Below are 12,729 nucleotides of genomic sequence, written 5' to 3' on the forward strand. Positions count from 1 at the left end.
GTCTTTTTATTGGTTTCTAGGTCAATTTAATTGGTATCAGGCAAATTTAATTAAATTGAACCAAAAAGCTTATTTTTTGTCATTTTTGATGATAAAAGTTTCGAATTTTGAAAATTTTTATCAAAAATTTTTTGCGAAAAAAACTCCAACCAAACAATTGAGCACCTTTCTTCCATCTTTAGCAAATTAAATAACACTCTATTTTTAAAGTCTTTAACATGTTGTTAATGCTGTGGGCATTTCTGCATTCTGAAATCGAAAAGTTGTCCCAGCAATTTTTTCCAAAAATGTTATCTAGACATATTTAATGGACGCCAGAAGACGCTGGTTGCTTTTGAGTGAGTTTTTGCAAGAAAGGCGGTAAATGCTGTGAATTTTTGTAAGAAAAGCGGGGATTGAATGAAGCGGACAAAAACTTACCGTATCTTTTTCAAAACTCACGGCAACAATTTTCGTGGAAAGTTAATGTAGCAAATGCGGTGAAGGGGTAAAAAAAATAATTCAGCGGTATTTCATTCCTTTTCTCAAAAAAATTATACGCGAATTTCACTGCAGCTCTCACAAAAATTCATCGCCAAACCTCAACCCAGAAAGTGCTCTAACTTTTAAAATGAAAAAAAAATTTCAACGCTATAAGCAGAATGCTGTGAAAAAATAATTTAGCAAAAATGTGCCAAATTTTAGCGAAAATAAAAAAATGTGAATAAAAACTGTAGAATATTCACAGATCTTCAAACCTGATAACTTCCTTCAATAAACTGCAATTTGAAAAATTGTTTTTATTTCCATTTTGTAGGATGTACGTGCTCTCTAAGGATACAACTCACAACTCGCTACGATGAATATATCGATCGCTCAAAATTGACTGAACAAAGAAACCCCATTTGAGTATATAGTTCCTACCTGCCCACTAAAGGAGGGGGTTGGAACAATAAAGTTTGAACCAGAAGCCTTATTCAAAATGATTTGCTATATCTTATGCCTCCTTTTCTAAGAAATTATGGATGGAATCGCCTGTGGACATTTCTGCAATCTGAAATCTAAATTTCTTCTCCAGCAAATTTTTCCAAATTTGTTATCTAGACATATTTGATGGACGCCACCAGACGCTGGATGCCTGATAAGTAATCCAAATTTGAGTCGAGGTTTTTGGGTGAATTTTTATAAGAAATGCGGTGAATGCGGTGAAATTTTGTAAGAAAAGCGGGGATTGCTGTGAATGAGGTGGAAAAAACTCACCGCACCTTTTACAAAATGGTTGTGTCACAAAATTACATTTGTGTCAAATTAATGAAAGAAATGGGGTGAATGGGGTAAGAAAATAATACAGAGAATGGGATAAAAATAATTTTAAAAAATTAATTTGCTTTTCATCGCATTTCTCACAAAAATTCTACGCGAATTTCAGTGCAATTCTTACGAAAATTCATCGCCAAACCTCGATCCAGGAAGCATTTTAATTTTTTAAATAAAAGGAAATTTTTCACCGCTACAAGCAGAATGCGATGAAAAAAATTTTTGAGCGCTACCAGCAGAATGCGGTGAAAAAAAATTTTCACCGCTAAATTTTCAAATCTTACAAATATTGAACGCTAATTTCAACGCTATCTTAAATTTACAGATAATATCATTGAAGTAAGTGACAGGTGGAGCAGTGGAATAAAAAGTTCTTGACATGCAGGACGTAACAGTTTCAATCCCGTGTACGGCAGTTTCTTTTTTGTAAGAAATCCGGTGAAAGCTGTGAAAAAAAATTTCACCGCTAAAAAACCGAAAATTCACCGCATTCAACGCTAAAAGATGCGGGCGTTTTGAAGTGAATTTTTTTTCACTGCTATTCACCACTACTCTTACATTATTTTTCGACCAAACCTCGACCCGGGTATCTCCAAATTGAGCGCCTAATCAAACTGAGCACCGTATGATGCTTTCAAAACCCTCTGAAATGGTTTACTTATCTCTTAAGAAAAGAAACTGTTTAGGTAATTGCATTAGAGTAGATCCGATTTCTCAAATTTGGCAAACTTGCCATAATGAAAAGTTATATGTTAAAAAATAAATGCATTGACAGGTATTAAATTATAATAAGTAATGCTATGAGTAAAGATAAATGAAAAATTTTTGCATGGAATTTAAAAACAAATCGAAAAGTTTTGAGGGAGTTTGATTTAGAAAAAAACAAAATTTGCATATGCTTGTATTGCTTATAATGTTAAGGAATGCACTGAATCCAGATTTCAACTGGCTATGTATGTAGAGGACATCAATGGCGAATTTCAAGCTAAAAAACGTTATTTGAATACCTCAATATTGTCGATCTTTAGAATAGTTGAATTATGCTGGAGATGAAGCAAATTAGTACATGAAAACTGTGACTGACAATATTTTTGCTGCATCAAAATTTTATTAAGAGACGAGCATGGTGCGGTGGTTTGCATTGTATGTCGTGAAGAGAAAAACATCTTGTCAATTTTTGACAACTTCTTGTTCAAAAGAGGAAGCACGCAAATTAACAACAACCACTTGGTTAATGTTAAACGATAGAAATTTAAAATACAAACTATACCATTATCATTAATTATAACAATTCAAGGTTCTGTTTTTTGAAATGGTCTGCTGAAAAATGTATTTTAATCCTATTGCAGTTCTTCTTTTGGAACTTTTTCATGCAGCTTAATCATCGTTCCTGTTACTTTTGATTTTGTTTTTGTTTTTCGTTTTTGTTTAAATACTGGGACAATTGTCCCCCCGACTTCTGGATTGCACCGCAGTGCCCATGCGAAACATGGTCTTAATCAACTGCTGTCATCCATCGCGCTCGAAACGATATATGTTTTCTGAACTATAGGCATTGGTGAAAGTGCTTAGATTAACATTGAGTGTAGCTGAGAGAGGGGAGGGGATAGTCTATTGTACGAACGGGAGGGGGGGGGGGGGTGGGGTAAGTTGAGTGTGTGTTTGAACAATTAATTGTAATTTTACGATTTGTTATTAATGTCTAGTTCTTTCGTTAAATGAAATAGCTTATATTACAACCAACAAATTATATATATATATATATATATATATATATATATATATATATATATATATATATATATATATATATGTATATATATATATATATATATATAATATATATATATATATATATATATATATAATATATATATATATATATATATATGTGTGTGTGTGTGTGTGTGTGTGTGTGTGTGTGTGAGAGAGAGAGAGAGGAGAGAGAGAGAGTTTGTGTGTGTGTTTGCGCTCGCGCGTGTGTGTGTGTATGCATGTAGGATTGGGTAGGGTTAAGAGTCAAAGATCCAAAATCGATATTCCTTCCACTCGACTTGGATAGACCCTAATGCATTTTACTGGCCGAGCCGCGTCCTAATTTGCAATAAATATTCTTTCTAAAACTCTTATTTCAATTTGTTCATAGAATTCTATGAAATCTTTTATATATCTACGCATGTTTTCTCTAAACCACATTGGTCGTAACTACATGCAAAACCCCACAGATTTATTTAGTTTCACTTTGCTGTCTAGAGTTTTGTGCTAGTTAATGTTAGTTAAAATACAAACTTAGGCACACTGAGGCATAAACCACTGATTTTCGTGAACTACAATCAAATTGCCAAGCTTACAAAGCTCTATACGCCGAAATTTAGAAACTCTTTCCTAAGATTTACCGTAATGAAATGTACAACAACCATACTCTTAGCTTTTAAGTGCGGATAACTTTACTAAATATACGAAGTGAGGTTTATATGCTTAATGCTAGCGCCGCCGTTGAATTTATCCTCTACAAAACTTCGATACAAGCCTTTAACGAAATATACCTTCAACAGTTTATGGTTAGCTGATGAACTATCGTAATTTATGTTGATAAATCGTCTCTAAAGATTTACTAATTCACCATTTAGTAACAATTATCTATTAGAATTCGCAGTTTAAACTTTACAGATTCGAACACTATTGCTGATACTCTAACACAACGCTTAAGTTACTTCATTCTATCAAAATTAGACAAAAACAGCCTCGTTCAATTTATATTCTTTCCGAAACTTAAGAAGAATTGCGGTTTTGTTCTTGACATCGGTTTTATAACTGTTCTGAAATAAGTAAATACAATTAATCACCAGTTTTATTCATGGTTCATGAATATGAGTTATTTTGAGAGAGTTGAATTTAGATTTATCTCTAGCACTAACGAATTTTATATTTTGACAAAATTTTTGCTTTAATTCAGCACAATTGCTGCTCGTTTTAATCGATTTTAAATATTACGTCTTCAAATTACAAGTATTTTATAGAAGCTCCGAATGATGTGCTCGATGACCAATTTTCCCTTACAAATTTAAATTTTGTCTGTTATAAATATTTCTTCTTTGGCCGGTACTCAACCCTCAATGCGGACTTCCACCCCAATGCAATACATGTTATAGCGTATGATGAGAATTTAGAGCTATACAAATTAGATATTTTTATAGCTTTAGTTTTTAAAAATCAGATATCATATACCGATTTACAAACATTTGTTTTGAAATATGAGTAGCCCGAATATGAGTTTAAGCGCAATTGCGGACCGCTGTTCATGGCCATGCCTCTCATGCCCTGTGGGATGTAATCTGGAAATCGCGGGTCGGTAATCGCGACGAAGCCGCGACCACCGACCCGCCAGTCGGACATTCCTTTCGCTTTGCATTCCTATTCGGTTAATTAACATAGCATGGCGTATTTTATTCTATTGAGTTTAACATAGTATGCGCATGCGAGGAAAGTTATTAGTAAGTTCGGAACCATTTTTAGTATTCTTATGAAACTTATTGTTTATTAGTATAAGAAAATCGCAGAAAGACAAACATTAAGTAAACAGTAGTAATTGCGGGCATTGGCCATGCCTGTGGCCCGTGAGACTTTAATTTAATAAATTGTGATAATTTAAAGAAATTTATCACAACCGAACATATAATCAGCGTACCCTGAAACTTTTAAAATTTACTTTAGATGCTCTTGAATTCACAGAAAGACTCTTTTCATGTTTTCGACACTCTTGAAATAAGTTTCACTTTCGGCACTCATAAACGTCGCCAAAGTATTACGTCGGCATAGTTGTACGTAATCATTCAAGAATAGCCCCTTTTTGCAAAAGGGGGCCGGATTTGCTAAAAAGATCCGAAGCCTGTTTTTGTAGCAGTACGCAAAAATATTGAATAAGAGTTTTGTGGACATTGGGCGATAGCCTTTTAAAACACATAACCACATTGCCTCAAAATAGTTTAAATACCGCGTCTTGAGCAGCTGTCATCCATCGCGCTCGAAACGATATATTTTTTGTGAACTATGGGGAACGTACTTAAATTAATGTTGAGGGTAGCTGAGAGAGAGGAGGGGATAGTCTATTGTAAAAAACATGGGGCGGGGGGAGGGGTGGATAATTTGGGTGTGTGTTTTGAACAATTAATTGTAATTTTACTATTTGTTATTAATGACTAGTTGTAACGCTAAACGAAATAGGCTATATTGCAAGCAATAAATTTGTATATATATATATATATATATATATATATATATATATATATATATATGTATATATATATATATATGTATATATATATATATATATATATAAATGTATGTATATATATATATATATATATATATATATATATCTATATCTATATATATATATTATATATATATATATTATATATATATATATATATATATATATATATATATAAAGGTTTCTGCGTGTGTGTGTGCGTGGTATGTGTGTTCGTTTGGGCGCGGGGTGCGGTACGGCTAAGAGTAGCTGAAAAGATCCAAAAGAGAAATTCCTTCCACTCGACATGGATATACCATAATGCATTTTACCACAAAGCACTTTGGTCGTAACTACATGCAAAATCCCACAGATTTATTAGTTTCACTTTGCTGTCTAGGATTTTGTGCTAGTTAATGTTAGTTAAAATACAAACTTAGGCACAACGTTGGCATAGTATTACCTCGCAGTACCCGAAAATGTTTTTGTAGCAGTACGTGAAAATATTGAATAAGTGACCTTAAACGTTGTCTTAGACAATAATAACAAATGTTTCACAAATATTGTGCATTTGCAGCAATTAACTCGTTAAGTCTAGGTCCATCTATGAAATACTGCAACAATTTTCTCAAATCCCTAACACACACGCAAGCACACACACATGCACATACACACACTCACACAGTCCCACACACAACATATACACACACACAAACAACGAGACTGCAACACATTCCCACCCAACCACATACAGCTAAAACATTTACAATAAAGCAGTGAAAACTTTTCTCATCTTGTTCTCCACTTTTGCACCATAAATTTTGTGAAAATCGTTTGCACAATTTTGTAGAAATGAGGTAACAGTTCAAAAAACCATTCCTAACATTTACTTATATGCTTTACTAACTATTCATGTAAAGACAGTTGTATACAGATCACTTGAAGTATTAAAAGCGTCAGCAGGGTTTTTAAGTGCCACCCTTTAGTGTTTTAACTGGTTTTTGTCTAAAGTCCACAAAACTTTAGCTCAAATTTTTTGCGTTATTGCTGCAATTTTTTTCTTGGCCTAATCAATCGTTCGACTAGAGCTCATCGCCCGGTAGCCACAGTTGAGAAAAAACTAATTTGACCTAAATGCAAAAAAAAGATCAGCATTATCGGCTTGTAACGAACACAGTAAAAATTTACTCAAAACCCGGTTACCTCATCCAGCAAGTGCAAAGCTTGTTAAAAATTTGAGCTTCAATTCGTTTCAGAAAATGTTTCTTTTGAAAGCTCAGGCTTTTCTGATCATGAGAAATTGAATGCTCCCATAGTTTGTCCGATAAACTTAAATTAAAGGTACACATAATCGATTCTCAAAGTTAATTCCTAAAGCATGACGAAAATTATAGAACTTGAAATGGAAAATTTAGAAATGCATAATTGAACTTGCATTAATTGTAATTTACAATAGTTGAAGTCTTTTAGTCTAACGCTGAAAAAATTGCAAACGGTAGGCATAAAATTGATCATCAATATTCATATAACTGCAACAACAATTTTTGTCCAAAAGGTTTCAAATATGAGATTTCAAACTTTGTCACATTGTTTTGCTTCTGACTTTTTCTCTTTTCTTGCTTTTGAGTTGTTGCAGGGCTCACAGTCTGCCCTGTAATTTTGAAATATGCTATAGTTTAAAAATACCAAACACGCAATTGCGCATAAAATTGCAACGCACCAAGGAAAGTTTAAAAAATTCCAGAATTGCGAATGATTATATTGAAAAAACGATATACGCATGCGTTTAGGATTTTGATTTTTTGGAAGTCATCTTGCAATTTTCTAGTACCGATTAAATGGCCTGTCCCATATATAGCGTGTCCCATAAAGTTGAAATAAGCGAACGTTTTTAAAGCCACAGGCTCGAGATCAAAGGTCAAAGTTCAAATTTAAAACATGTAGAAAAACTAACGATTAGTTCAATGGAAAAAACGTTGACAATCAAATGATCAATTTGATGCTCAATTAATGTTTTTGGCGTTTTCGAACGTTCGCTTATTTCAACTTTATGGGACAGACTATAGTTAGTCCCAAAAAGTTGCAACGATAACAAACGTACGAAAAACTTCCAACTTGATGATAACCAAAGAATTGCTGATCCTCGTATGCAAACGTCCATAGTGGTTCATCTTTATGGGACTAACAATATATATAGTTAGACCTATAAAGTTGCAAGGCTATCGAGCGTCTCAAAGATCAAAGTTAAAAGTTAAAACGTTCGAAGATCAGATTTACGTTGCTTATTTGCATATGGAGAGTTTTTAGAACGTTCACTTGCGTTGCGACTTCATGGGACTAACTTTACCACTGTAGCCCCTTTTATAGTCTGTCCCATAAAGTTGAAATAAGCGAACGTTCGAAAAACGCCAAAAACGTGCAATTGAGCATCAATGTGGTCATTTGAATGTCAACGTTTTCTCCGTTCAGCTTTCATTCGTCACTTTTTTCTGCATGATTTAAGTTTGAAAACGTTCGAAAACAACGAAAACATTCAATTGATCATCGAAGCGAAGTGGTCATTTGAATGTCAACGTTTTTTTTCCATTAAAAGTTTTTTTGATCGATTTTTTTCTACATGTTTTAAATTTGAACTTTGACCTTTGAACTCTAAACTCTGGCTTTTGAAACGTTCGCTTATTTCAACTTTATGGGACACGCTATGTTAGTCTTTATTTATAGCGTGTCCCATAAAGTTGAAATAAGTGAACGTTTCAAAAGCCACAGATTGGAGTTCAAAGGTTAAAGTTCAAATTTAAAACATGTAGAAAAAATTGATGAATAGCAGCTTAATAGAAAAAACGTCGACATTCAAATGACCAATTTGATGCTCACTTGCCTGTTTTTGACGTTTTCGAACGTTCGCTTATTTCAACTTTATGGGACAGACTATACATTTCAACCTATCAAAGTTTGAACTTTGACCGACGAACTTAGTTTTTGAAACGTTTAATTTTTTTTCAATTTTATGGGACACGCTATGCAATCTGTCCCATAAATTTGAAATAATAGAACGTTCGAAAACAACAAAAACAAGCAATTGATCATCGAAGTGGTCATTTGAATGTCAACGTTTTTCCCAATAAGAGTTCTATTCATCGATTTTTTTCTACATGGGGCATGTTTGAAATTTGAACTTTGTCCTTTGAACTCATTGGGACACATTATTTCTTTAAAATCAAGAGTTCGTTTCAAAATAACACACAAATTTTACTATCTGGATTTCCTTCCCTGGCCTGTGAGACTTATTATGCCAGAGGCGATGACAGGGAATGTAAATAAACAATTGCCGATGACAGCAAAAGAGCTGATCTTCGACAGGCTTAACAGCTTATAAATCTGGCACATTATCCGGGGCAATAAAATGACATTTAAGGTGGCCGCTGATTTGAGAACATTCCTTAATGGTTCTTATTCAGTTCTCGATTGCCATTATTGATTTTAAATTGAAGTGGATTATTATCTAATTTTTCACATTTACCGAAAAAAAAACAAATTTTCTTATACAGTTATTAGTTTAAAAACCTCGTTATTTTGCAATGACCAATTCTTCTGCGAAAAAATATTATCGTAGCATAACTTCGCTTTTACTAATTGGCTTATTTGCCTTCGCATTTTTCGAAACAAGTCCAAAATTGATTTCGAAACGGGACTCGGTTGACATCCGGAAGAATCGAGAGCCCAAAGGTACTCTGTTTTACGCCGACGGAGGGCGAAATGGGAAAGCGGGAAACAGTTTGAAACTGGATGATGCAGTTTTCAATGCCATCAGAGAACCAGAAGGAGATGGCAAAAACTACAGGTTAGCCGATACCCAGTAAAACCACGATATTTGAAAAATCTTAACAAGATAATTAGGGCGGTGTTTCATCTGAAACGAATGTGAGAATTGTGGTGAATTGTGATTAAAAATGTGTTCACCCAAAAAGTTGGTACATCTACTAGAGGCTTTTACTCCTGATGACTTGACCGTGAACAGTGAGACATGCTATGAGACATGGGATATCTTAGCACGATCTTTTCAGACTCAGTTTTGATTAAAGACAATGATTTCGCAATTTAAGATCTCGTAGAAGAAATCGGCAAATACTTTTTTTCTCTGACTGTTGCAAATTTTAAGAACATTTAATTAGATCTGCAAGTCCACGATTATCTCGAAAATTTCTTACAAAGAATTTTGTTTATCATGTCATAATATTTCATTTAATTTCATAGTTAATTCGGATTTTTGAAGCTCAAATACGTGAGTTAAAAAACAACGTAAGGGTTATTCTACACTTTTAGTTTTAATTTGGCTGTGGAAAAAATTTACATTATTTGAGCTGATTCATTCTCCCCTTCGAAAACAGTGTCAACATTTACAGCAACTTCTGAAGAAATCTCAAAAAAAAATTTCGTTGGACAGAAAACAACAATGTTCATCTCCAAGCTATTTAAGAGAAAATCTCCAAGCATGTAAAAATAGCAAAGAAATCTGCACCTCGGAACACGAATGAAATGTTATGCACCGCCAGTCAGTCTGAGAGGCGTGTAGTGCGTATTAGCAGTTCACTTACAGATTTGCAGTTTCGAGGGTTAAAAACTAGTTCTTTTGTATTTCAAAAAATCGGCCGATTTTGCTCCGCGCAATTACAAAATTATTCTGTTGAGTTTCAAGATTATTCGATACTTTTCTCGCTGTATTTGCGTCGCGATTGACTTCTTTCATTCATAGCATTCGATTTACTTACCAAATTGAGTAATTTTTTTTTTAATTTGGGATTGTTGGTTTGTGCCTTGCGGAATCAAGTTTTGAAGAGGCAACAAAAACTTTTTTGAGAAACAAAAAAGAAAATGAATTTACAGTTACTGAATTATGATCAGCAATTTGCCTATGAGCTTGTTCACATAAAAAAGACAAACAAAGTAGAACAAAACTGCGAAAACGGAAATGAAAGCAAATATTTTCCAATAATCAAACCCGTTGGATATCAATTGAAATCTTTAAAAGGTTTCTCATCATTCAAATGCATAATGAATATGCGCAATGTTCATTCATATGTGCAATATGAATACTTTGAGACCTGGCATTGTCGAGAACATGTTCTACGTCTACAAAAAAAAATAAACGACAGATTCAGTAAAAAATAAACGACGATAAAAAATAACGTCTGCAAGAAAACGGCGTCGAAGCCGATTATACTATAAACTAATTAGTAAAAAATAAGTTATAATCAATTGAGCCTTCTGTGAACACCAATTATGAGATGTGTGACCTCCGAATAATGAGAATTAGTGAAAAAAAATAATAAAAAAGCACAAAATGGGAAAAGGTTGAAAAACATTTGTATTTTTCTAAAACATAATTTCAAGATATAAAACATAAGCTAGCAACTAAAATCAATAAATAGGTTCTGTTATTTTTTGAGAATAAACCATTGAGATCTCTCATTTTTCAAAATATGGCAGAGTTCTACAAAAAGATCGATAGACAGACAAAAAACAATAATTAAATATATATTGCTAAGAACGCGGATCCAAGCCGTCAAAAAATATAAGCAACTCACTAAAAATTTTTAGAAATGTTCAATTGTGCCTTTCTTCAACACCAATATTTTGATATGAAAGTTGTCGTTAATGAGTCTAGTTAACAAGTGAACAAAATGTTTTATCAAAATGCAAGTTTAAGAAAAACATTTTTTTTTAAACATGTAAATCCAAAGTCATGAAAAATTATAGCTCTCAACTGAAATCTGTACAAAGGTTTATCTATAGGTACAGTTTTTATTTTCTGTCGAACTTTGGTTAACAGTAAGAACTGGTCAAGTTTTCGTTCACTGGAGCTAATAATCAATCTTTTGTGGTTTTTCAAACATATGGCTGCTTGGCTTTGATACTATTGGTTTTAATTAAACTTTTGTGGTTTTAGTGCATAATTACCATTTTTTGCTCTCTTTTGCTTTTCAAATTGTCAAATAATCAAATCACAATTTCATTTGAAAAATTGCGAAGCGCTAAAAAAGGATCAATTGAACTTGATCAATGTTTTTCGTGAGTGTCGTAGTTTTTAAGGGCCGCGACAATATTTTGTCGAAATAATTATTTCGTGGTTTTCTTTCTCTTTTGAATCTTTCTGTTTTTTGTCGTATGTCAGATACTCGGTAAAGTTCTCAATGGCATCTCAAAATATGTAAAGGGACGTATTAAAAAATTTCAGTTTTCAGCTTTTGTTTATATTGACTTTGAAATGAATTTCTGTAAAAAAAAGTTCAAGTTTTCACTTTGTGCGCTCAATTTCGTCAATTTTTCTTGACTTAGATTAGATTGCATTTTATTGAGATTTTTCAGTTTCTTGTTGAACAGAGCATTAGTTTTCCTCTTAGTTATAAGTTTGACTGATGTCTTCAGGGCCCAGAAAACTTATTTCTTAAAATTTTTTGTAATTTTTTGATACTGTTCGTGGTTTGGGGTTCTTTTTCTTTTTTACACATAGTTATCAGAGTAGATCCTTTGATATTCAAACAAACAGAAATGAAAATTCAAGGTTACGGCAGTTAATATTTTAACAAAATAAATGGCCTCAACTATGTGGTTTCATGAAGATGTTTGTGAAGGTTTGAGTTCTGCCTTTATTTGTTGTTGTTCTCTAGTCCCATCCATTTTTCTCACCAATAGCAGGCAAAACTTGTTTCCTTAGAATTGGCAAGGTGATCCATCTATTTTTTTGCTTGAAGGAATATATTTGTCACGACATTTGAAAGTTTGGTTTCAAAACAATCAATGGTTTTTTGAGCTTTGTCATTTTGTTGTCATATTTCCGTTATCTTATAGCTTGGTATTTGGAAAACAGGTTAATCTTTTTTGAAGTGTACTTAATTTGATATCAAAACCGATTTTTTTCCATGGTTTTTGGCTTTGAAGTTACAAGTTTTCATAAGCAATTTGTAACCTTTAATCGCCTGTTTTTGAGAATTCTTGTTTTCTTTTCAACTTATATCAGTTTTGGTATAACCTGTTAGCATTTAAAAATGTGCAATTGAATTTTTTTGTGTTCATAGTGGCCAGTTTAATGTATTAGCTGCTGGGACACCATTTTTGAGCAAAAATAACTGAATTTTTTGTTTTTGCCTTGTATTGGTTGTTCTTTTTGTCTTCGTATGACA

The 12,729-nt window shown here is 33.1% G+C and overlaps 1 protein-coding gene across 1 annotated transcript in view; it reads left to right on the forward strand.

The window, feature by feature from the left end:
• Window positions 1-3,610: 3,610 nt before the first annotated feature.
• Window positions 3,611-12,729, forward strand: part of LOC142340542 (galactosylgalactosylxylosylprotein 3-beta-glucuronosyltransferase 3-like) — a 49,378-nt gene continuing 40,259 nt past the window's right edge. Inside the window, exons 1-2 of the mRNA XM_075391163.1 lie at window positions 3,611-4,305; window positions 8,964-9,389. Coding sequence (XP_075247278.1) covers window positions 9,127-9,389 — 263 coding nt within the window. The 5' untranslated portion in view covers window positions 3,611-4,305; window positions 8,964-9,126. The remainder of the gene's footprint in view (window positions 4,306-8,963; window positions 9,390-12,729) is intronic.

The sequence above is a fragment of the Convolutriloba macropyga genome, chromosome 6, assembly GCF_964194025.1.
Source record: "Convolutriloba macropyga chromosome 6, txConMacr16.3, whole genome shotgun sequence".
Lineage (NCBI taxonomy): Eukaryota > Metazoa > Xenacoelomorpha > Acoela > Convolutidae > Convolutriloba > Convolutriloba macropyga.